Source organism: Homalodisca vitripennis, unplaced genomic scaffold (genome assembly GCF_021130785.1).
Source record: "Homalodisca vitripennis isolate AUS2020 unplaced genomic scaffold, UT_GWSS_2.1 ScUCBcl_7477;HRSCAF=15178, whole genome shotgun sequence".
In the NCBI taxonomy this organism is placed as follows: Eukaryota; Metazoa; Arthropoda; class Insecta; order Hemiptera; family Cicadellidae; genus Homalodisca; species Homalodisca vitripennis.
This window is the reverse complement of record NW_025783584.1, coordinates 1-27,102: the sequence shown is the minus strand read 5'-3', so window position 1 is coordinate 27,102 and position 27,102 is coordinate 1. Positions and strand designations below refer to the sequence as shown.

The 27,102-nt window shown below is 34.2% G+C and overlaps 2 protein-coding genes across 2 annotated transcripts; both read right to left on the bottom strand.

Moving 5' to 3' along the window:
• Positions 1-8,759: 8,759 nt before the first annotated feature.
• LOC124374189 (protein ALP1-like) lies at positions 8,760-9,169 on the bottom strand (the record flags this gene model as incomplete). Its single annotated transcript, XM_046832448.1, has 1 exon — positions 8,760-9,169. A coding segment is annotated over one exon (378 nt), but the record flags the coding sequence as incomplete, so codon positions are not given.
• Positions 9,170-9,176: 7 nt separating this feature from the next.
• LOC124374188 (putative nuclease HARBI1) lies at positions 9,177-10,086 on the bottom strand (the record flags this gene model as incomplete). The annotated part of the gene is made up of 1 exon (XM_046832447.1): positions 9,177-10,086. A coding segment is annotated over exon 1 (612 nt), but the record flags the coding sequence as incomplete, so codon positions are not given.
• Between the last annotated feature and the right edge of the window lie 17,016 nt (positions 10,087-27,102).

The window sequence follows — 27,102 nt, the reverse complement described above, 5'->3', positions numbered from 1 at the left end:
ATTTAAACCATTCTTCTCGTGTTCTACATTAAACACTCGGCCATAACTTAAAGTGATTTAATACACACGGTAGGAGTAGACCACGCCATGAGTCGCGCACTGGGCTTCGCTGCTGAAGCGTGCACAATTTCTAATCCATTGCTTATTTCATTCAAACATATCCTGCGCAACAGACAATCATACAGAAAAGAACTTTTTTACCCCCCCCCTCCCCCCCGTGCGACAAGGGAAATATTGTGTCAGCCTACTGATTGTAAGGCTTCAATGGCGCTCTGTCAAATTCTAGGGTTGTGGACGTGTATGGTACAGGGTACATAGAACTTATTTGGTCTATTTAGAAATGAAGTTTCATACAAAATTTAAAGTATACAGGATACTGCAGCACAAGAGTACGCTGACTTTCCACTCAATTATTTGTTCTATGTACTCTACGAATAGAAATCTCACATTTTCATATTTGTTATGATTGTACTCAATTTCTTTACAAACGTATTATTCTACTGTTTCTTCCATGGTTATCCCATAAGACTAGGGTAAAAATGCACCAACACTCAGTCAAATTCAATGGAATGACATGCACCACCACGTAAATATTGCCTATCTATATATATATAAAAATGAAACTGTTCGTGTGTAAACAGCATCACTCACAAACGGCAGCTGGACGGATTCGCCTAATTTTTTTTTAATTTGTTCGTCTTGATCTGTAGAAGGTTATAGGATACTTTTTATCCCTTTCCCGATTCAGGATTCCGCCCCACTGGTTACAGAAATACTCGTAAGAAATGCATTGCAGCAAACATATGTTATTAAGTGAAAGAGTCTTTTCAAATTTTTAATCAGCTGTTCTTTGTAAACATATATAATGCGACAAAAAATTGTTGTTATTTTTTGACAGTAACTAAGTAAACATAAATATTTTTGACGTTTTCTAAGTAAACAAACATTTTTTGACATTTACAACGTGTCACAAATGTCAAATTTTTGATAAACGTGATTTGATATCTTTTTTACAATTTCCAAGAACAGTGTTATTTTCCATCAGTAAAAGGTTTAAAAAAATAGGCAAGTATTTTTGTTTTCTCATGTAAATATTCTTTGAAGAATGTTTTTCTCAACATTTTTTTTTACAGAATTCCTTTGAGCAGTTTTTTGACGAATTTTATTGGAAAATAACATAATGCCGCCAAGAAAAAAAAGTGCTTTAAGCCGTCACAGCGCACGTGCGATAGCAACAAAACGAATTCGTAATAATCAAAGCAACGACCAGCGCGCAAAGGTAAACGAATTGAAACGAATACGAACATCAGCATCAAGAATGATGCTGTCGCAAGAAGAAAGAGAAACATCAAATTTGAATGATAGATTGAGAATGCAAAGTAATCGAGCGGTTGCAAACAGATCAGGCGATGCACGACTTCAACATGACATGTATAAACAAGCTTTTAATTACGATCCTTCAGCAGACTACAATCAACTCCCAAAAATGAATATCGGTCACATGAATGTAACTTGCCCACATTGCCATGCACGGAAATTTCCAAACGAGGCACTAGGAATGTGTCTGCAGCAACGGGAAGGTGTATCTGCTACCACTTCAAGAACCTCCTGAGCCACTTTTGTCTTTAACATCCGGAACAACTCCCGACTCTAAACGTTTTCTACAGGATATACGAAAGTACAACTCTTGCTTTCAGATGACATCTTTTGGGGCAACCAAAGTAGTGACACATGCGGGATACATGCCTACGTTTAAAATTCAAGGACAGGTTTATCATCAAGCCGGGTCATTATTACCTGAACCCAATCAAGATCCACGATTTTTACAAATATATTTTACCGGAAATAACGACATTCAAATTTATCAACGGTGTGGAAATATTCCAGGAGTCGACCGCAAAATCGTAGATTCATTACAACAGATGCTACAAGAAAAAAACAATTTGGTTAGAATGTTCAAAAATGCTTTACAACGAATGCCAAGCGATGAATATAAAATTGTTATCAGAGCAGACAAAACACCAACAGGAGAGCACGAAAGACGTTTTAATGCCCCAACATCTGATGAAGTTGCAGTTATAATTGTCGGCAATGAATTTTGATAAACGGGATATTGTTCTACAAAAACGGAGTAATTTGTTGCAGCGCATTTCAGAAACTCACCGTTCTTATGATGCTCTACAATACCCGTTACTTTTTTGGGAAGGCGAAGATGGATACAATTTCAACATTTATCAGATTGATGCAGTGACACATGCCGCTACAAATAAAAAGGTTTCAGCAATGAATTACTACGCTTATCGTATAATGGTGAGAGAGGGGCATAATCATCTGTTACGTTGCGGACGACTGTTTCAACAATTCTTGGTGGACATGTATGCAAAAATTGAAAGTGAACGTTTATCATTTCTGCGATGGAATCAGAAAAGACTACGTGCAGAAGAATATATTCACCTTAGGGACGCAATATCGAGAGATGCAAATGCAGAAGATATTGGAAAAATCGTCATTTTACCTTCGTCATTTACCGGCAGTCCTAGACATATGCATGAATATACACAAGATGCTATGACGTATGTCAGAAGTTACGGTCGCCCGGATTTATTTATAACTTTCACGTGCAATCCAAAATGGGTTGAAATTGAGTCCCTTCTGCTTCCTGGACAGACTGCGGTAGACAGACATGATCTGACAGCAAGAGTTTTTAAACAAAAACTAACAAAACTGATGGATGCAATAGTCAAATTGAGAATATACGGGGAAGTTAGATGCTTCATGTATACTATTGAATGGCAAAAAAGAGGTTTACCACATGCACACATTCTCATTTGGTTGAAAGAAAAAATTCATCCGGACCACATAGACAAGATTATATCAGCCGAAATACCAGACAAAGAAGAAGATCCTCTTTTATTTAACATAATCACTTCAAGCATGATTCACGGCCCTTGCGGGAAATTTAAATCCTACATCCTCCTACATGAAAGATCGACAGTGCACGAAAAGATATCCACGCTCTTTTTTGCTCGAAAACTCAAACTGGACAAGATGGCTATCCACAGTATAAAAGAAGAAAACCAGAAGACGGAGGACATGTAGCAGTAGGCAAGATCAAACAAAGAGAAGTGCAAATTGACAACCGTTGGGTGGTACCATACACTCCCTTGCTTTCAAAAACCTTCCAGGCACATATAAACGTAGAATACTGCAACTCTGTCAAATCGATCAAATACATATGCAAATATATAAAACAAAGGCAGCGATATGGCAATGTTTGGAGTCAGTAACGACAATGATGAAATAAGTTTATATCAGATGGGACGATACATTTCAAGTAATGAGGCAGTTTGGAGAATTCTGAGTTTTCCAATACACGATCGCCATCCCACAGTTGTCCACCTCGCAGTGCATCTGGAAAACGGCCAAAGAATTACGTTTACACCCCAGAATGCGGCTCAATTGGCAGCCGATCCGCCACATACTACCTTGACTGCCTTCTTCAAATTATGCACCGAAGACCCGTTCGCAAAGACACTGTTATATCCAGAAGTTCCACAATACTATACGTGGAACATATCGAAAAAACAATTTTATCAAAGGAAACAAGGTGTTAAAGTACCTGGAACAACGATAAGAAGAAGTGATGCTCTAGGCCGAGTATACACAGTACATCCTAACAACGCCGAATGTTTTTACTTGCGAATGCTTTTGCATGTTGTAAAAGGGACGACATCTTTCGAACATATACGCACTGTTGAAGGTGAGGTTTGTTCCACATATCGACAAGCGTGCCAGAAATTGGGACTTCTAGAAGATGATCAAACATTGGGATACGGCATTGTCCGAAGCAGCTGCAATATCTATGCCCTGTCAGATGCGTCTTCTATTCTCAATTATTTTAACAACCTGTGCTCCTTCCGATCCAATGGCTTTGTGGGAAAAACATCGCGATTCTCTTAGCGAAGATTATTTATTGCAACTGCGTAGAACTGCGAACAACTTCGATTTGCAAATGTCAGATATTCTTTACAACAAAGCGTTAATAAATATCGAAGATACATGTCTGTCCATCGTCAACAAACCTCTTCAGGAATTAGGACTCCTTTTCACCACCAAGAGACGACATTGACATAGTGGATACTGATGTTGTACGCGAGACCAACTACAATCGAGATGAACTACATAGATTTGTAGAGACTAACGTACCTCTTTTGGTAGGACAGCAAAGAACGTCATATAACATAATTATGGATCGAATTTCAACTCAAAAGGGAGGTATATTCTTTCTCGATGCTCCAGGGGGAACAGGAAAAAAAACGTTCCTCATTAACCTCATACTTGCACAAGTGCGAAAGAATGGCGATATCGCACTTGCTGTTGCGTCCTCTGGAATAGCCGCAACTCTTTTGGCAGGAGGAAAGAACTGCGCATTCAGCGCTAAAATTACCGTTGGATTTTTGTGCAACTGATACGCCAATTTGCAACATCAAGAAAAATTCTGGACAAGCCACTGTTCTAAAAACATGCAAGGTTATCATTTGGGACGAATGCACGATGGCAAACAAAAAAGCTTTTGAGGCTTTGGATAGGACTCTGCAAGATCTGAGGGGTCAAGAAGCAACAATGGGAGGAGCACTCTTGCTACTAGCTGGAGACTTTTCGTCAAACTCTTCCTGTTATTCCAAGAGGAACTCCAGCAGATGAACTTAATGCGTGTCTCAAGTTATCATATTTATGGAGGCGAGTTCAGATATTGACGCTCACAACAAACATGCGTGTTCGCCTGCAAAGTGATGCGGCCTCACAAGAATTTTCGGAACGGCTTTTGCAAATTGGAAATGGAACCTTCATGAATTCGCCAGGCAATTACTCCATAACATTTCCAGAGGACTTCTGCAATTTGGCTGAATCAATCAATGATGTTGTTAACAGTGTTTTTCAAGACATTTGCCACTAATTACAAAAATCACGGATGGCTTAGAGAAAGAGCGATTCTAGCACCACGAAACGATCAAGTAACTAATCTAAACATATCTATTCAAGACAAGCTACCGGGAGCTGTGACGACGTACAAGTCCATTCGACACCGTCATTGGATCCAGAACAAGCTGTACACTACCCTGTGGAGTTTTTAAACTCACTTGAACCCATCAGGAATGCCGTCACATCAATTACTCTTGAAAGTAGGATCACCGATAATGATGTTGAGAAACTTACGACCACCAAAATTGTGCAACGGCACTCGACTAACCGTCAAAAATTTACATCCAAATATCATTGAAGCAACGATTTTGTCGGGAACATCTGCCGGGGAAGATGTCTTCATCCCTCGCATCCCCTTAATTCCATCCGACTTGCCATTTGAATTTAAGAGACTTCAGTTCCCCGTTCGACTTGCGTTCGCAATGACGATTAATAAGGCACAAGGACAATCACTTAACGTCGCAGGAATCCATCTGGAACCCTCATGTTTCTCGCACGGTCAATTATACGTCGCTTGCTCAAGAGTCGGAAACCCGAAGAACCTTTATATTTATGCTCCAAATAATACAACTAATAACGTTGTTTACCAAAACGCATTAAAATAAACAAAAAACTTTTATAATAGATTTTATGATATGCTACGATGTATTAGTAGAGCAATAAATTAATTGGAAAAACGTATAATAAAATTAGTATTTCTTTTCGATGCTTGATTGATGTAGCCCTCTCTACTGCCACGCGAGCGGAGCCGCGGGTTTAGGCTAGTATAGAAATAAAACTTAAGATTTACAGATACGTTCCTCTTTGAGATATCGTGCAGAGAGACAGACAGACAGAAATTGAATTTTTCCAGCCCGTTGTAATAGTAGGTTCCGCTAACGCTCAGCCAAATAACGCATAACACGATCGAAATTTGTTAAATCTATCACTGTTTATTGGCAATGGCATACAGCTGTTATCGCTAGACCAGTCAACTGCTTAACAGGCTTCAACGATGTTCAACCAAGTTTCCTAAAAAGGGACAAGCGCCACCTTCACGAACTGAGTGTTCCTCAAATAAAATGGATCTTCATGCACGATATTTGTGAGTTTGTTCGCAAGATACCGTGCAGACAAACAGACAGTCAGACAGACTCACATCATTGACATTTTCCAGCCCTAAAAGTTGGAAAATCGGTAAAGCTAAGCCAATCACGGGAGATGTTTAATTTTAGAGATATAAAAATACGCATTCAAACGCCTTTTAGGTTTCAGGATATTTTTAAAAATTATTCAGAAGGGAAAATCTCAAACTTTGTTGTGATTCATCGTTTAAATAATCGACAAGAACACATTATACAACAAAAACTAAAAGTGTTTGAATGTTTATGAATTGTATATTTTAAATAAAACATTGCTCATATTATGCTGCAATAAAAGATTAGGTCACAAAACTGCATGAAGCTTAATACTTAATTCTTTCCTTTTGAATTACTTGGTCAACACATGTATATGATTCTGTGTACAGTGAGTCAAATTTGAGTGAATGCAGCACTTTTCTGAGAATTTTAATTCTGTCCATCATTCTAATTCAGCAACATTTTGGAAATAAGAAAACTATAAACTAAACCTTTGATTTGTATTTGGAATCATTTGAAAGTTGACTTGAATTAAATTATAAACAGAAAAATATGCAATGTGTGTTATTTATCACTTTTATATTAGGTATATAAAACGTATTATATTCTTAACACTGACAGCAAGTACGATTTTTCTATTTGGTTTTCTCTTCAACAATTAATCCATTAATTCAACTTTAAAACGGTCGCAGGAGTTGCGTAGTTACAAGGACCTACCCAGAGAGATGGTCCCAGGGGTCCGGCCCCCCAAATTTTCAATTATTTCAATTATCTTTTTAGTAAACAATTACCACTATTTAAATAATTCAGTATTACTGACATGTACTGCTGAAAGATCGTACATCACATAGAAACGGGTCAAGAACTTTTTAAGGAACAAATGGAGCCTTACTCTCTGTCCACTACGGGATAATATCAGTTGTCTGGCCCCCCCAATACTTTTTCCTGGATACGCTGCTGCACAATTAATTTCCTATGTACAGGCTCTTTGTATTTGATATGGAACAGAAGTTATAAAGAGCCATTGAAAGCCGGTCTAATTTATACCAGATACTAATAAACATTAAAACCTGTAAATTTTCGAAACTACAGAAGCACACTCTATGTTGCATTTCAGTAAGTAATTTCACAAAATGAAAATGAAAGACCAATTTTCGCATAAGTGAGTTAAGGATTATTTCTAAGATTTTAAGATCAGCCTTTTCAACTATTGTGAACTATTATTAATAACATATTTTTGAATATGTGTGTATTATTTTTAACTCGTAGTAAGTAATTTGAGTGCCTAGAATATTGGTAGATTATTGTAAAAAACAAGAAACGCAATCAGTGAAGTGATTAAAACGTAGCAACTTCATAGTAGACACTACAGTGTAGTGATAGCTTTATCTCAAACTGGAGTGATAAAACACGCGCTAACACTCCGTAGTTGCAACTACCCTATTCTATAAAAATTGGAGATACAACTACGGGTAGATACAACAGTGTAGATGCAGCTACTTTTCATGTTCAGACTTGTTTCCCCCACTCCGCACTCTTCCAGTCTGCAGCGGTGAAGTGCGGCGCAGGCCATACAGACAACTCACGTGCCGTTCTGAGTCGTGTTCCTGTTACCACTCGTGTTCTCTTGCTTATCCTGTTTATAGGTATCATGACATCATCTGAAGATGAAGGAGACGTTGATAAGAAATTGGTTGCGGATAGGGAGCTATTTGTAAAAATATTATCAGAAAATACTGTGTTGTTGGAAAAGTCAAGGGTTCCCAAAGTCTTATTAGAAAAGAAGAAAGCGTGGGAAACCTTGTGTTCTACGTATTCCCAAACTACAGGAAATGAAGTAAATGCTACTCAAATAAACAAAATGCTCCAAAATATGAAAACAAAAATAAAAAAGAAATCTGATGTGAAAGCTACAGGAAATAAAAAAATTAAACTACGTGAGTGGGAAAAATGCTTTTGGCATTATTGGGTGAGGCTGAAAACCCAGTTTTTACAAAAGTACCAGGCAGTTTTGCAGCTGGAGCATGTCAGTCAACCTCAGTAGAAGCGACAAGAAATGACAGCAGTGACGAGTGGAAAAACTTAGCTGCAGCCGCAATCGCAATAACTACCCAACCTCATGAATCTGAACCTGAGAAAAAGTTGAGAACTCAAGCTGACAACTCGTATACAAGGCCCGCAAACAAAAAACTATTGGCATACGAAACAGGTGAAACAAAAGATTTGAATACGCCGCAACTACAGAGACTTGTTCTCTTGCAACAGTTAGAATTACAGAAAATTCAAATTGAAAAAGAAAAAATTGAGTTACAAAAGTTGAAAGGAGGAACAGTTGAGAAAGAAACTCAAACTGATGACTATTCATTTAATCTGATGTTTAATATGTAACTTAGCGGTTAGTTAAACCCAACTCCAGTTACCCAATAATAAACTATCCTTATCCTACAAAAAAAAAAAAAAAAAAAAAAAAAAAAAAGATTTATAGCTTACATGGCATGAATGCACCACGTACGTTATGTGCATGCCTGCCAACAGTGTTCATTGAGCTGTGGGTTATGTCAAAGGCCCTGCACATTTGTACTAGGCCTATGGTTTTATTTGTATTTGTATGGTTGTATTTTAATCTAGGTTTTTCAAAAAAGTCTCTTTACTTTTTTAACAATTTTATTTTTTGTACAATTTACTTACATTTAAATAAAACCCAGCATTTCATTCCGCTTCTGTTCGCCACGTTGTTTTGTTGCTTGGTTTTCGAACACTTCTTCGCCTCCTTCATCCTCGTTACACCCATCTTCATTCGCGTCGTCTTCAAAATTTAAAGGATCTCTGAGGTGTTTAGCTACATTGTGCAGCACAATACAGGTGACAATTACTTTTGGTACTCTGTCTAGAGACAATCTAACACAGTTGCCAAGTATCGGGAATCTCTTCTTTAACTGTCCGAACACCCTTTCTATCACCACCCTTTCCTTTGCATGAACACGATTAAATCGACGCTGAATATCGGTTTGAGGAGGTTTGAACGGGGTGATTAACCAAGGAGAAATACCATAGCCAGAGTCACCAAGTAAAACACGCAGCACCGTCATAACGAGAAATAATATCCCGAACAGGACTCCTTCTCCATATTCTAGAATCGTGCACTGATCCTGGCCACTCTGCAGCAACGCTAGTGAACCTTTCTTGACTGTCACATGTTGCTTGCACGTTGATGCTGGGGTAACCCTTCCGGTTTATATACTCATCACCGAACATTGATGGTTTTTTTATTTCGATATGCGTGCAATCTAATGCACCTACAACAGTTGGTAAATCAAAATTTCTTTGCCACATCAACTTTGCATTATTTATTTCTTGTACTGTAGAAGGAAAATGTATCCAGTTGTCTGCGTTTTCCAAAATACAGTTCATCACATAATTAATGTTCTTACAAACTGTCGAACGGTCCACTCCAATATCTTCTGCTACACCACTTTGAAACCCCGGATCAGCTGTATAACGAAGAAAAATCTCCAATCGTTGTCTTGGAGTGAGTGCTTTCCCCCGAGTTTCGTCACTAGGCGGTAGAAATTGTTCTGCTAAAAAGTCTATATTCTCACTTTCAAACCGCATCAGCTCCTTGCACTTAGTCAATACTCTTCTTTCACCGTACACTCTTCTTTCCCTTACTTGCATAAACATCGCCATTAAAAGTCACGCAAGACATAAAAGTGAAGTGTGCCTATCTACAGACTCCAAAATAATGGAGATATATCTATAGGTAGGTAGATGTAACTATACTTTAATCACACCAAAAGTGAAGTTACAACTTCTATTCTAGAAAAGTTAAGATACAACTACAGGGGGTAGTTCTAGCTTCTTTTTAATCACATTAAGTGAAGCTCTAACTATAAAATACTGAAGTGGTAGCAATAACTACTTTTTAATCACTCCACTTAATGACTCTTATATCCAGTATGTCATATTACAAACTCAAGTATGTTGAATGTTTTTTTTTCTAACTATTGATTGGGCACCATCGGAAATCATATTTCAACAATTCTTCCTGTGCTCTTTAGGCACAGGGAGGACTATTGACAGTAAAAAACCATTTAGTAGCTCCAGTTAACAATTCATTGAACTTCCATAAGATATTAAATTTAGTTTTACGTGGTTTGAAAAATAACACCTAATGAAACTTCCTGTACCCATAGTAATGCTAATATAACGTGAGTAATAATCGGAATTTAATTCAGCTTCAAAATGTCACTCTAAAAATGTAATAGTTACTTTCTGTAAATAAATTATTGGAACTGACAGTGTTAGGAAGCTGTGATTAATCCTCCAACTGGCAGTCATTTTTTCCTGTAGTGGCGGCATGTTTTCGAGCCTCGTGCAAGGGTTTTTAAAAAATTTATTAAAAATATAAATTAAAAGTAATATATATAGAAGTATATATTTTTGTGTTCAGAATTAAACATATAATAATATTAGTATTTAAATTTGGCCTTAAAAAAATATTTACTAAAATTTTTTTTCCATGAAATTCAAAATTTACATTTTTTTTATAATTTGGGGGGGACCATACCTAGCAAACCAAGTTATAGTAAGAAAACTATAAAAGTGAGATAGCCATTTTGTGTCAAATTTATTCTAGTTTCAGAAACACATAAGCATTATACAAATTTATGAAACTATAATAACACTATATAACAAAAAGCAGCGATGCGCATAAATTGTGAAAATAGGGTGTATATGTAAGAGTTTGCTAATAAAAGTTTTACTAATACAGTTTTACTTCAATACATGTTATATTGCATATTTTATTACTCAGATTGAAGTAAACTATACAGCAGTAGTAAAATAAATTCCATAACTTTTTTTTGAAGAGTCGAAAAAAGTTTCATTTTGTCATTACTCAAAACTTATTTGCACTACTGCAATATTTAACAATTCACCACACACTAAACACAACACTAAAACACAAATAAACCTACTAAAACTTACTAATAAACACGACTCGTCACATCAACAACTCAGGACGGCATCGACAACATGGCGGTCACATCTTTTACGTTCCAAACTACGAACTTGGTACGTTGCAACTACAATACAAAGAGGAATAAAAACTATAGTATTCCTTAGGCTTTTTTTCCCGAATCCAATGGTGCATGAATCGAATCGATACGTTGCCGGAATATACTGTAATGAGTGATTATACAAGGGAATGTTTGTTCATCAAAATTTTGATGAACAACAGCTAGAGGGTTAATCACTACAAGGGTATGTGTAGTTCTTTAGCTAAGAAAGATAATTAGGTATGAGATGATGAACATGGTAAAGAAATGTAGATGTTACTCGGCCTTGTAGGGTCCAGCTTTGGAAGGGGTCGCTCAGTGCCAAGGATGTCTTCGGGAAGAGTGGAGGCTTGTAACTTAACCCACAAAAAAACTACATCATAAATAGAAGCTTAAATTGTATTTGTTGTTTCCAAGGTAATGTATAACTCGGTTTATTTATTGGAGAGGTTTTATTTTAAATTGTTAGTATTTTTTTACATCTAATTTTATCTTATATTTTGACCAACCAAATTGAAAATATCTTCACGCTTAAGTGATGTTGTTCTTGTACAAGTTTAGTTGCTCAGAAAGAGAAGTTTCATGAATCAATCCCCTTAGCTTCAAACAACGAATAACAATCGCTGTACCAACGGTGGTCAACATATCGTTGGAATAGTAGTTGGTGTTCCCTTTAGATTAAAATTTTACTCCGCAAAAGTTCACATTTATACAAAAAGTGTTGGAAGTTTTGAGTGAGAGAAGTAGATAAGTGCGTATTGATTAGTTTAAATGCTCCACAATGAATTATAATGTGGAAATTTAATTTTTTGCAGCGCATTTCAACAAACTATTCCACACATAATATAATTGGTGTGAGAGGAGCTATTAGTAAAGTGTGAATAGGTGGTATGACTAATAATATTAATAATAATCTGGTCTCAATAATAATAATAATAATAATGATGATGATGATTATTATTATTATTTATGACGGTCGTGATGATAAACTTGTCTTGCATTACATTTACAATTATATATTGAGTAGTTGTCGTCAACAAATTGAATTAAATATGTAGGCACATCCGAGACATTCGTATTCTTTCGTACCGAATAATGATCCAGGACTCTCATGATATCTCAGCGCTCCATCAACGTAAAACGCACTAGACACCAAAAGACTCCTGAAACGAAATTTAAATTGTTTTTGGTTATCAGAGTTGTTATCCTATCAGGAATTGATTAGTCTGACACCAACTTATTGCAGTAGGTGTTGATATAAAATCAGTCTACGTTGGTGTATTCTAAAGTTGTCCATGCCTCTGGTTTCTTGGTGGTCTTCACCGCCGCGAATCTAAATAAACGAATATAAATCTGAAGTACACGATTATCTAAAGATTATAGTCAACCATCCCAACTCCCTGGATGCTTCCCTTCTCTATAATTCATCCTACGTTTCTAGATAATTCTGACAGTCTTTTTGGGATCTGGAGGATCGCTTCATTTTGCATTTACAGTAGCACAACTTCTTCAAAATCTCAATCCGTACGCAAATGTGAATGGATAATGCCAGCAAGCCATTTTAAAACTCTTAGCGAACAGAATATTGCTATTTCCTGCAGCACATAGATAACTTTGGCACAAACTATATCAAAATGCTCACTTCCAGCTGTCTATCTAGGACCATTCCTAAAAGAGTTCAACTGTTACTGATGTAGTTGGCCCTATTCATTCAAATATCATGGGATGCTGCAGGAGGAAATTCGAATTACTTCTTTGTTACTTGAAGAAAACTGATTCACTATCCGACTTCAGAACCCCAAAACACTGTTCTTTTAACTTAAAGTCCAATTAATCTGAAATAGACCCGAAGATTTTAATTACTTTCTGTGCCCACCACAGGTGATTATATAAATGTCGTAAGTTGTATAAATAGTCGTTGAATATAATTGTATAGTTAGTAGTACTGTTTTTCGTAGTCGACAATAAAACTTTAGAACACTTACCAGGATTCAAGCAAAAAGTAAACTAATTTGTCAGGATTATTGTTAAATTCTGATCTGTTGAGATCTACCTATCAATAACAGTTTATCAGGACTGTCTCTAAACTAGAAGGTCACACAAATCAGTGAAGAGCTCGAGATTTGGCAGAACCTCGGATTGAAAATTTGTGTTTCACGTAGCGCGCGGGGAACCCATTCACAGACTTGAGATTGAATGGGACGCATCGTTAAATGCGGAACTGAAGAACTCGCCCCTCGGCGCTCAGAACAGCCCCCTCGAGACATTTCAGAGTTCTTCACTAAGGATAACTTCTGACATTGTACTCTGCTTGCCTTCTTTGTTACTTCTGCCAACGTGAGTAACAATTTCACACGATGCTACAAATAAAATTGGGTTTGAGAATTCAATTGCAAGTGATTTTAAAACGGTTTTACAGTGGATGGTGTATGTTACAAAGCAATCCTTGTACTACCAATGTTAAAACTGTGTACTACGGTGTTCAACCCTTGTTCTATAGTGCTCAACCATTGAACTATAGTTCTAAACCGATGTGCTAAATATCGCAACCATTGTACTAACAGTTCTCAATCGATGTATTAAAGATCGCAACAATTGTACTACATTTCTCAACCGATGTACTAAATATCACAACAATTGTACTACATTTCTCAACCGATGTACTAAATATCACAACAATTGTACTACAGTTCTCAATCTATGTACTAAATATCGCAACCCTTGTACTACATTTCTCAACCGATGCCCATTTGAAATTTATGTAATATTAAGTAAATGAATACATATAATCTGTATTGTATGATTACTTTCATCATTTCATCATAAAGATGTATTGTAGGGAATTAACCATGGTTACATATACACTATGTTTCAACACGAAATAAGTCTTTTCAACCTAATTGATTTTCATTTTCATTCTTGATTTATTTTTGTTACTCGAGAGAGTTATGTGTGTCCTCTTTATTTTTTTATACTCTGTTAAATCAATTTTACATGGGTATTTAGCCGTAATAGCGAGCAGTAATGGTCGCTGATGATGACTGAATCATATTTTTATTTTTTTGTGTCATTGAAGTATTTTTATAAAAGCTCGATTAACGCCAAAATTATAAGTATGTAAAATATCGAATTGAAATAAAATTGTAAATGGTAGATAATTAAAATTATTTTAACATTTAATTAACTATATTTGGTTTGTACAGACGTAAAACATATCATATACACAACACCTTTTTTATAACTAGCCATAGTGCATTTTAAGACTATTTTTACCCACTGAAGTCATATTTTTTAAACAAAAACTGAATTGTTAACATTGATTAAATACCTTATTAGATTGAGGGAAATCAGGCCTTAATGAGCACTCTCATGAAGTTTTCAGAAGAACATTTGAATATTTTACAAATCATATTAGCATTTTTGAGTAAGTCAACACAAATTTATTTTAATTTGCTGTTCTGATATAGTATAAAAATGTCTGAGATTTTTGTTTTTTATTCAAGGATCTTATACAATTAATAACTTCAATATCATGATTTTATTTTACTCGAAACTCGTTTCTGCGTGACTTTTATTTTATGGTTGGCCATCATATTACTTATACAAACAGTATAACTCACTAATACAAAAATTTGAACGTCTAAATTACGCTTGCGCCTTTCATTTGTAGTGTTAGTTCTTCATTCCCGATAAGCAGATTTCAGTGAATGAGATTGTACATTTTGCTCAACCTACAAAGCTGGCAATTGAAAACTTAAGATACATCACTAGGTAGATAGCGAACAATAATAATATTAAAAAAAACTGTTACTTAATATGTTGCAATATGATTGTGCACATAAGAAACATCTGATAATCCGAAGGATGCAATGGTTTTGTCATCAAAAACCTTAATTTATTTTTTAAATACGAATTATATACGGTACCTTTCCTTTTACAATGTTATAAAAAATCGTATTTGTATAAGACTTTCATAGTGTATATAAACTGTCAAGCGTAATAGCAATAAATAAATCCCTGAACCCATGACTATGAAGTGTACGGAGGTAGGACCGGGTGCGGGAATGGTGCAGCCCGGGGCTCCTTGCATAATTCTGGGGAGCCTGGTGCTACATTGTCTACAGCATGCCGGGTAATTATTGATCCGGGGGCGAGTTCATATTTAATCTAATCCGGACAATAGATGGATCACTGGCAAAGCAGCTCCGGTTTAAAAATCTGAATGTTACATTATGTATTTATTTGTAACGACAAATATGTTTAGACGTCATAAATAGTGAAAATTGAAAGTACATGTATTAATTAGTTAGACCAGCTGCGAGGGAGACCGAATGGAAAAGAAACACGTTTCACATAGTTATGTAATCTAGGACTATGCTGTAGATATTTTAGAGCTTCCTGAGGAATTTCCCACTTAAAAGTGTATGCTTGTAGCTGAGTATGAAAGGTCAAACATATCATTGGCCTAGAGAAATCCAGGAACGTTAGGGATAGATCGATAAGAATCCAAAGAGGTTAAAGAGTCAGATTCCTGCAGATGGCCACTCAGAAGTATCCACAAATTTCAATTAAATCTAAATCCAGAAGACTATGAGCTCTGGTTGTGTTTTGAGGATGATTCCAGTGACCCAGAGTTATACAAAGATGTCGAAAAGTCGAATGGGCAAGCTAGAAACTTGAGATAACAAATGCTAGAGATGTAGTTACCAGTGGTTGGAAAATTGTGATTACCATAAAAAAGTATTTTGAAATTTAATAAACAAGCTTTGGAAAATACAGAAAACTATACCAGAATCCCTAAGTTATAAATTTAAGAATAATGAAAATTACATACATAACTCTCGGTTTTATCATAAGACTATGTAAATAAATTTAGACATTATCATCGCTAAGAAAATCCAGAGAACGAACAGAGGATTCGGAAGTCGCTAGCTCTAATAGCTGAGCCATTGTCAAGTGAAGGATGTAAAAGGCTGAGACGGTCTAGAAACTAACGTTTATTTATTTGGAAAAGCAAAATACTTTATTTCTTTTTAGATTATGCGTGTTTTTTTGGCCTCAGTGCCATTATCTTCCATCGTCTTCATCATTTATCATATCATTCCTTGGTCCCTAAAGTGTCATAGTAAAAAAAGAAGCAAAAGTTAATAGAATTCAAGAGATTACTCAAGTTTTTAAAAATTACATCTACTTCTTATCCTCCAACTAAATTTTCTCTATATTCTTGTACGGGCTCAGTGCACAGGTATGTACTGTTCTATTTCTTATCATCTATGAATTCCGTAATGTAAATAAGTCGCTATATTGAGAGAACTAGTACATGTTGCCGTTTTATAATTGTAGTCTCATCCTAAACGATATATAAGGACCCATCGATATAAACAACAGATAGAAAAACCTTGCTAATGTATGATACAATAATATTTTGCAACAGTTTGCTATCTGGACCGGAAGAAATTTACGTTTACAGAACTATATCCTTGCATTTTTTTAACAATCGCCAAACGTGATGTGACCAAGTTATATACATTTTTAACCTGTGTTGTCTTAACTTAATTTTGCTGATAAGTTCTTCTGCAGATTATTAGTTTTTAACCTTTAGAGTAAAACAAATGTTTGATCCCTTCTTTATACTTTTTGGCAATATTTCTTGATATTTAGCTATGGTAAAATATTTCAAATAATTTGCATGTAATCAATAATTAGTTATAAAAGTAACTAAAGCATTAACTAAGCAATTTTTAGGTTTACACTATCAGTAAGTATTTAAAATTTTATTATTTTGTTTTTACTAAAATATATAATAACATTGTTTCTAAAGTATCGTGTTTATGTTGATTAATTAATTTAATCAACTTATTAACATTAATTTAAATCCAAAAAAATGTATAACTCCTAAATTATATCCATATCATAATGAAGCTGTATTAAAACAAGCTTGTATTAGTTGTCATGAAACATACTAGTGTACACTTTTCAGTGAGCTAAGATCCCTTTACATGCCTACAGTAGATGTTTGAAAAATATATAACGGTTTACATTTTTCTGACAAAATAAAATCTAAAAATATTTTACTAGATAAATGAATAAAAATCAAATTGGTAATACAAAAATATATTTAACACAACTAGTATAATTGATTTTATGAATATTAATTAGTGTTTATATTAATAAAAATTAAATTAACTTGGCATATTGTATTACTTTATAACATTTTGAAAATTTTTATAACATGCACCAAGGTATGCAAAAATTTATAAACTTTTATAGACAAGGCCAATACTTCTTTTTATCAAGGTCTAATTCAATGTAATTAATGTACCGGGTATTGAAAACACTTCGCTCAAAAATAAATTTAAAATAAACCATTCCATATGATTTCAATAATTTGCCGTCGTTATATATTACGTTTCGGGGATGAAAATTTGTCCTCTTTGTCATGTGAGGTGTCAAGGGGAGGAGGCGAGAATCGGTCCTCTTCGTCAGGGCTATAATATTTTCGCTTGACGAAGGGGATGGATTTCAATCCTCGAAACGTTGTGTTAAACATTTTGTAACATATAATGATGAAAAATGTCCTAAAAACCAATCATGTTTTCCGACTGCGATTTCGTCACCAATGAAAAATGGCAGGTGCAGGTTTAGATCTTATGGCCTAATACCGACCGCTTCACGAACAGATGGCCGCAGAGCTGCGGCTCATGGTGGGGTGGTGGAGGGGGGTTGTAATAAATTGGTGGTTTCCACTAATCCTGGACACAATCTAGGTGTCGAACCCCACAACGTACAAGTCTGTTCTATTGATACTACACACCCCACGGCACTGACTATTGCACCTCACGTTAGGCGTTACCTTGCTGCCTGCTCTGATGTCGTAATGTAGAACCCAGTCACTGTCAATTTCGTCGTAATTAAAACATTTCCAAGATGGAAAGACTTCAAAAATCCCCAGGAAAGCATCATTAGATGACAAAGTACATAATTTTTGGAGTATTTATAAATTTACTATTCGGAATGACAGGAGAAAGTGTTATATGAAGTACTAGGTCTATAATAGTCCACGAACGTTAGAAATATATTGTACGTTTCTTTTATATATTTGTAAAAAGGTTTTTCCCTGCGATGAAGAATGGAAAAGTCACTTTGTCTTAACACTGAATATCAAAGTTTACTGCACCACTTTGCCACCAATTTCCTTCATTAAATACTTTAAGTCTCCCTTTTCTTATTTAATTAATATGGATTTTTAAAATGTTTACCTATATGTATCCTATTTTCACGCATAATATTAGTGACCTTAAAAAAATTATCCTGTTGGAAGTCAATTACAAAGTTTCGACCAGATTCATAAAATCTCAGACAAAATTGTTAAAACTAATAAATTAAAGTACTCATTTTTGAGTTCACATAAATGTATTTAAAAAGGGATGTTAAATTTACGGTTAAGAAAATTCAAAAGTCTTTTTAAACAGGTGGTTTCTCAATGTTGAACTAAAAATTATTTTTTTTTATCAAAAATAATTATAAAATACAGTGTTGCATGGCAAAAATCAAAGTTGACGCAATATTGGAAAACTAAGGTAAATTTGTTGATTTTTTGTTTAAAGTTTGTTGTTGATGATGAAAGTATTAAAAGAATAATCGAATTTATAACATTTTACAGCGTTATATGTTACAATATGTATAAACCTACGTTTCGAGGATATAAATCGTAAAACCTTCAACGTGCCGTACGATGTAGGTTGTAATTATTCTTTATGCATACAAATTCTTACATTTGACGAAGAGGGTGGATTTCAACCCTCGAAACCTAGCGTATGACGGTTTTAAGTGTTTAACAAACGGTACATTAAACTTTTCTAAAACAAGCGAAAATATTCCCCATTTGAGGTATTTTGTCAGATTTATAGTTTCAAAAATCTCAATTGAAGCCCACACTTAAAGGAACTATTATTAATCACTTTAGACAGAAGTTAGAACATGAGCCTTTGTTTGTGATAAGAATCTTAAACGTTGTACTATACCTTAACATTCGCACAAGTAGACGGCAATATTATTGTTAAAGGAAGACTGAATGTACTGTTAAGTAAATCTTAGTTATGTTAATCCTTAAATAACCATCGGAAGCTGGTTGTATATGATTATTCATTTTCGAAACAATTTAAACGCTAGTATAATAATGCTCAATGTTGAAAAAATAAATATTCTTATTCTTATTTAAAAATTACACCCCGTACTTATGAATTTTACAGTTTTTGAATGTCTATCGGTAGTACAAGAGTACTACGAGAGTCACAGGTGATGAAATTGAAAAGGACACGAAGTTGAATGCGAAACTGGTGAATGGGTCCCTACAGACCCAGGAGTATCCTCTGTAGTCCTTACACTTCACTCTTGCCCTTTAATGTGGAACATTTCACTTTTTAGAGCTGCATTATGCCATTGTTAGAGTGCGCAATTTGATTAACATGTACACGATGTAACTGTAAACTAATGTTGGATCTCAAAGTGAAGTTGAGTTTTGTGGAACTCGTAAATAGTGGACGGCAGGATGGACATTAGGTTTGCTTAGTTTGCCAGTTGTTGCGTCTTTAATCGTCTTTAAGCCTAATATCTGAAGATTAATAATTTGTTCTACATCTCCAAGAATGAATATTGCTTTTTTTATAAAGCTTCACGTTAGTAATTTATGTTCCCATTTAGCTTATAAAAAAGCTTCCATGTAGATTTATTTTTATTCTCGGTTGTACAGTTTCGAAGATTTCACACCTTGGATAAGCTTACTAATTCAAATTAAGTAAAGTAAAGTAAAAGATGTCTTATTATACAAGGCGAAATTAGGGCTAAAAGCTCTCTCTAACACAACCTGGGGACCAACGGCTTAAAGGTGACTTCCGAACCACCACCAATGGCCGGGCAGGCGGGGTTGCTTGCAAGGACAGAATCGCTCAGCGGTCACCCATCCAAGCAGCAGCCTCGCTCGACGTTGTTTGATTCGGTTGTCTTACGATAACCGTTGTACCCGCTACACTGCGTCATTGGCAATACCATGTACTAGTAGCATAAAATATGAAACATTTAAACAGAATTGAGTTATTTTACTGACACTGCACAAATAAACTGTTGTAATATAAACAATGGGAATGAGAGTATGTTTGAACCCGTTAGGGGTAGAGTATGATAAGCGGACACAGTTTTTTTATATTACTTAATTATAACTTTCGATATAACCAACCGATACTGATTTCTTAACAGTAACTAACTTTAATCAACTATAAACACTTTTTCGTATAATAAACGTATTTTATTTTATAGTTAATAACAGACAGTCGAAAGCTCGTGTGTTTAATAAGTGGCATAACAGCCGACCTGCTTGCAGATCATCTGTGAGTATCTGTACAGAAGAGAAGTACGGTTTTCTAGAGAAGATGCTTGAACAACTTCTCTAAAGCGGTTTGTCATTTCTATCCAGGAGAAGACATAAATAATTACGCATATAACGTATTATTATAAATGTTATTTGTGTTGTTATCATTTCATTATTATTTATGAGTTTTTTCTACTTCCAGTTGTAATTGTTTGTTTGATCGTTAGGTTTGCTTTATTATTATTATAACATTATCACTTTGTGCATTATATGAATTGTTTTAATTAACAATATGATTGTTATTTTGACTGTAGATATGTTGATACGATTTATAAACGCGTATTCGATATATGAATATTAACTATCGATATTTGTACTAATCGATATAAAAACCGGATTCGCTTATCGTATCGTGCCCACCGCGAATAAGAAAATTAAGAAAAATATATAGTCTTGGTAAACAAAATGTAGATTAAATTAAATCAAAAATATTTGCTACATTTTAGGAAATTAGCTCACTGGTTTGGCAGGTATTATCGAGAAAATAATAATTTAACTCTAGCGTTTTATACTGGTATAGGAGAGAATAAAAATTAAATTTTATAAATTAATACATTTTTTTTTTAATTTCTGCTCAGCAAAGGGGAGACGTACGCCCCCCTCCCCAACCGCGGGCTCGTCATTGACTCCGCAGATTGTGAATACTGTGGATTATAGAGTGGTTTGTGTAATCGCCTTACGACTAATTACGCGCGTGGCGTATTTATAAAATTGTACAGCGTCAATTAACGGGTGTGAATGAAAACGTGAAGTGATTACACGGCCTCTTACCACCGGCGAGTTTAATGAATGATTGAATATCGAAAAAGTGTTATAATTAAAATGTTTCATCTTTTGACATCTTTGACAGGTCAGGGGCTGATCGTTATTTGCCAAAATTATTCAAGGGAATGTCACGTTACGCTATTCAGGTGATTAGATCTATTTTAGCGTTATACTTCGTGTTAAAGTCAACCCTTCCCACCATGGCTACGTTATGTGTAAACTCTGTTGCTCCATCGTGCTTAGAGACCGTGTCAGTAACATTGTATAACCTGGTGAGACAATGAGAATGTCAATCTCTGATGAAGAAAATATAAATTGTTTTGATTTTTTTGTCGTCGCCTTTTTTTCGATCTCTTCAGACGAACATGGCTCCAGATTCCAGGTATCAAGTCTGTAAAAGCATCAGATTCCAGACGTCGCAATTTTTTTCCCCTTGGGGCGGCCTACTGCCATGCACTTAAGCCTCAAGGGCTTTTTGCGCACCCCGGAAGCATACCATGAGACCCACCAGTCTACAATTTTAGCAGTTCCACAAACCGCCGAAAACAACCTATCAGGTCCTCCTGGGAAAATTCACCACCCCTACGAGGAGGTGAACTTGAGTTAACCGAACATTCATATAAAATCAACTCTATACATCATGTTTACGTATTTATCTACGGTTGAAATATCATTGTTAATTAATTCAATTCCGTTGAGCGAAAATGTAAATTGAGCGTTTTATACTTTAAATACACGTTTTATTGCAAATTAAGGTAATGGTATATTAATCTAAGTAGTCTAGAAGTAATGCGCATATTAAAAAAAATCTAAATACTGCTTATTCAAAAAATTTCGCTGAAGCCAGTTACGATTTATTTGATAAATTATAGTTTTGGGCTATAAATCTAAGGCACGTACATTAAATTAAACGTGAAATGGTAATGTATTGTTGTTTCTTAAGTGAAATTCATGCATATCATAACGTTTAGCTTATCTTAAATGTTACGATTTATGGTATTTTTTGTCAAAATTATTTATAGAATGCTGTATTTTTAAAAGGTAACCCTCAGAATTTTTTGTTTATTTAGTATTAGTATGTAGGGGCAGACTAATGTGAATAATCTTTATATATAAAATCTAGTATCACGGTATTCGTTTACGGTAATCTCTTAAACCACTGAACCGATTTAAATGAAATAATAGATATGTATTGTTTGCTCAAACTTAAAAGATTGAGAGCTTTTATTTCGATTAATAAACGTAAATTTGTATATTACAATTTAAGGGGTTTTATAGATACAGTGTTGAATTCTCTTCTAAAGCCTGTTAAATTTTATCAAGTCTGCTGTGTAAACATAGTTTTATCACAGCACAACCTTATGTTATTTTAATTTAACAACAATTCTTAATTAGTTTAAATTTATAGTTTTGAAAGCATTTAGTAAGCTTGATAGTAACATCACTTCTTATATACACGTTTTGCAACAGGTGTTTAGCATAGAGCAAGAAAATATCTGGATAAGGGAATAAAACTTCGCGAAGGAAAGGAATGAAATATTTAGTCTCACTTTACTCTCAACGGCGTTTGTTTGAAATGTCTGCAATTTTTAAATGCACTAAAATAGAAGCTATGCCTTCCAAAATTCAGTGCGTTTGAGGTCAATGTTCGGATATTAATGAGAACAAAGGGGTTTAGGCTATGTGTTATTGAACATTGGTACCATAACACTTTCTGGACAGTAAACGGTATTTGATATAAAGTAAACATTTTAAATATTTTAACGTTATGTTATGTGTTCTATGAGTTCTAAGCATGCTACACACTCATTCAATACAAATATGGCACGTACTTTTTGTGCAGTATGTAGATCTGAGGATCTCCTAATCGAAAGGTCGAGTATTAAAACAACTAAAAGTGTTTTTGTTGTAGTTTTATGTTTTATGCTTCACAGACTGTCTGTTTGTCACATACGAATGCGCATAGGGGTCATATATACACGTATGGGCTCACAATCTTCAAACAAAATTTAATATCTTTTAAGCATAAACATTTTTAGTGTATATGTGGGGTAGTCTATCTATTATAAATAAAAATTAATAGCAAAATGTGTTGCTAAGCGCTAATCTCTAGGATGGTTCGACCAGTTCGGCTAATTCCTTTTGTAAAATATTCTTTGAAATCTGAGGAAGATTTATAACAGGGGAAAGATTTTAAAGGTTACCTGGAATTTCTAAAAAAATATAAGAAAATGGTTGTATTTATAACAATGGATAAGATATTTGTTTGTGGAGTAGTGTTCAATGGCAACCCTTAATATACGTGCCCTTGTTATGGTGACGTGGTTGATTTTCTCATGCTCACTCAGTATTTATACCTTAGTTGTTCTTTGCGAAAGACTAATACGATAAACTGTACGACCCGTAATGGTGATAAAGAAGTGATTAGAAGAGTGACTGAGGGTTGTGATTAGAAGCGCGGGAAAAATGGTAGTTTTGCATGTCAACTGCGCAGGCCGCTAAATATTGTAACATGACCGATAAAACTGTTAAAAGGATTCGGAAAGAACCAAAGAACTCACAAAATGGAAAACTTCGTACCAAAATAAATAATAGGAAGTGACTTGATAATAGTAACGTAATACAGATATATAATAAACATGATAAGGGATTGTTACATACATAAAAAGGTTGTTATGAATTGTACGAAATTGTTATTAAATGGTTTTACTATTTATGACTGACAAAAAGTAGTATTTGAATGGAGCGTTTAGTTTAGTTATGAAATTTAATGTTCTATGCCGTAGCTAAATAAATGTTATTTACGGTTAAAACCCTTTTTAAAGTACTAGAGCACATCAGGTATGTTATGTTTTAAAAATCATATAATTTCAATCAAAACTGTAATCGTTATAATATATTTGGATTCACAATTAATTTGTTCGCAACAGTAGTGCACACGGTTACAGATAGAGTCTGTAGAGAGGCGGTTGGCGCCTACAATTTTCAAGAATACTATGAGGCAAAGGACTTCTCGTGACTCACATACAGTATTTGCAATCCTTTTGTTACCTTTCCGATTCGGTACTCGCCAAGATTAGCGGCTCTGACTATCGACTCAGTATTAAAGGTCATCTATCGATTTAAAAAGAAATAGGTTGTGTTTTATAACGATCACATGGGTATTCTCCTCCCAAAACTATACAGGAGCATACAAGACTCCCCTTCCCCTGCTACCCCCGCTTAAAAAATATGCAGATACAGAGATAAAAATATGGTTTTTATGTTGTTGTCAAAAGTGCCTACTTTTTCACATGTATAAAGTTTGCGGGTGTTGCCCCTCACCCAAATAATTGAACACACCCAATTCAGAATTTATTCCAACATCCTTTTTGTGACATTTTTAACAGGAATATGTAAACGAAACTTTTTTGTGCGAACTACATTTTTTAAATCTTTTTTAAGTATTCGATGTAAAGGTCTACATTGTAAATGAATTTAATAAACTCTAGTTTAGAATTCCGAAAGATAAATTGCTAATAATCAGCGTCCCAATATCTTTTACTCTTAAACAGCACAACCCCGCTCCTGTAGAGGTTAAATAATTGAAACCAGTAGATAACTTCAGTTCTTTTTTTACGTTTGTTTTTGACAGTGGAAACATTGTGAAGGAAACAATATTGTTCCGGACATTTGCCATCGTTTAGTAACAAATTAGTAATACAACAAATAAGGTAACTTCTATAGAAAACTAGGGCAAATATCTTATAGTAATGAATAAAATTTTTAAGTTAAGCAATTAAAGTTCAACTCCAACTAGACTTAAAATATCAATGTTTGACGTTGCCATGGCTGTGTTCTAGTAAACGTGGTGGTTAATGGTAGGCTATTTAAGTAGTGGTAGACCAAGTGAATTCCAACCTGTTTTCCAAAACGCATCTATTCTTTTCTATAGATTTTGTAACTTTTCTAGAATACAAATTAAAGCAAATGAAAAGAAAAGATCATTTTTATTATCAACAGAACTTGTTTGAAATTCAATTTATTTTTCAAATGATACCAGTAGCGTTGGTTAACAAGTTCCGATTGTAAATGCTACAAACATTGTCGTCGTCATTCCGTAATTTTTATCATTACGAACCACTGGAGATTATTCATATTCAGTACTTGGATACGTCATAAAGTATGCATTATCGACATAAAAACATCCCCCAAATTTCATTTTTTACCTGCAAACAGTTCGAGAATAAGCAGGACACTCAAGCTGCATTTAAAATAATAACTCAGTAGGTATTTTCAGGTTGAAAGTAAGTCAGAACAAAAGTAAACCAGTTTTACATAACACTTTTAATATTTATTTACATTTTTCTAAATGTACAGAAACAAATACTGAAGTGCTATAAAAGTACATTGACACTTATGCACGATCTGTTGTTTGGTTATACAGAGTTGCTTCGTAAAATGGTACAATGATGCGATTTGGTACAAGAGGAAATATTGCACTAATATACCAGGCAGAAACAAACTATGGTACACTTTAATGAGTTAACCAACGTTATAAACACACGAAATTAAATAATAATAATAAGATTAAATGATGGCGGCATGATAAACTAAATTAATTAAATTATAAAAAATGAATTAAGAATATATTAAATAGAGTAACTATAAAAATAATTAATAATACATTAAATTAAATTGTGTTAAATCAATAATAATAATAATATAATTTATTAATAACAATTAATTAATAGTATAATTATTATTGATTTAACTCAATTAAATGAAAGTTTCGTTCTAAACTTAATTTAATTTTTTTTTTTAATAAATTAATATTAACAATTGTTTATTTGCAAATTTATATCAAGCAGGGCTGCAACTGGTTTAAATTCACAGTGCCGGATTGCTGTAGTAGTAATCAAACATTTTAATTATTTTTACGATTTCGTGATTTGTAAAAAAAAACACCTTTTAGTTACTTAAATTAAAAACTTAGATCAAACATATTCTTTTTTACACTTAGAATCCTTATTCCTTTGATAACTAATCCTTTTGGCAGAAAGGAAAATAACATATTTTACTAAATATACGCCTTTAATTTAAATGTATTTGCCAATACAAAATAAAACACTATAGGTCCGTAAAAAAAAATTTGTTTCTACCTGGAAGTCTAACACAAGCCCGCGCAGAAAGTCAAGCCTCGGTCACTAACGAAGATTATTGCCTTATAATATTTAAAGTATGTCTGAATATATGTGGGATATTGTAGGGCGGTTTATACACTGAAGTACCAACTGGGAATTTAAGGTGGCCTAAGCTAAAGTTTTTATTAATCTTAAAGTTAAGTTTTGTCTCTTGAATGTCTTGTTAACACCGAATTGTCCTACATAATGGTTTATTCATAAAATAACTTTTTTATAAACATTGAACTGTCTGAGACAAATTTTTCAGATTCAAAAATAATTTGAAATACATAATAGTCTACAGTTCTAAATAATCCTAAAGTTGTGTGTGTATTATAAAATATATTAAAATATTCTTTAGGGAAACATTAAAATTTAACGCGACCAAATGATTTTAATTAAATTAATAATAGAAATAAAATTAAAAAAATTCTATTGAATGTTTTTAAATAAATACAAGATATTATAAAGTAGTTTAATGTGTAGAATTGAACAAAAATAATCTATTAATGCCAAGAAATTAACCGTTATAAGCCAGCTTGTTGTAAAGTGACCTTGAGTTTTTTTTTCCGCATAAGAACTATGTTAAA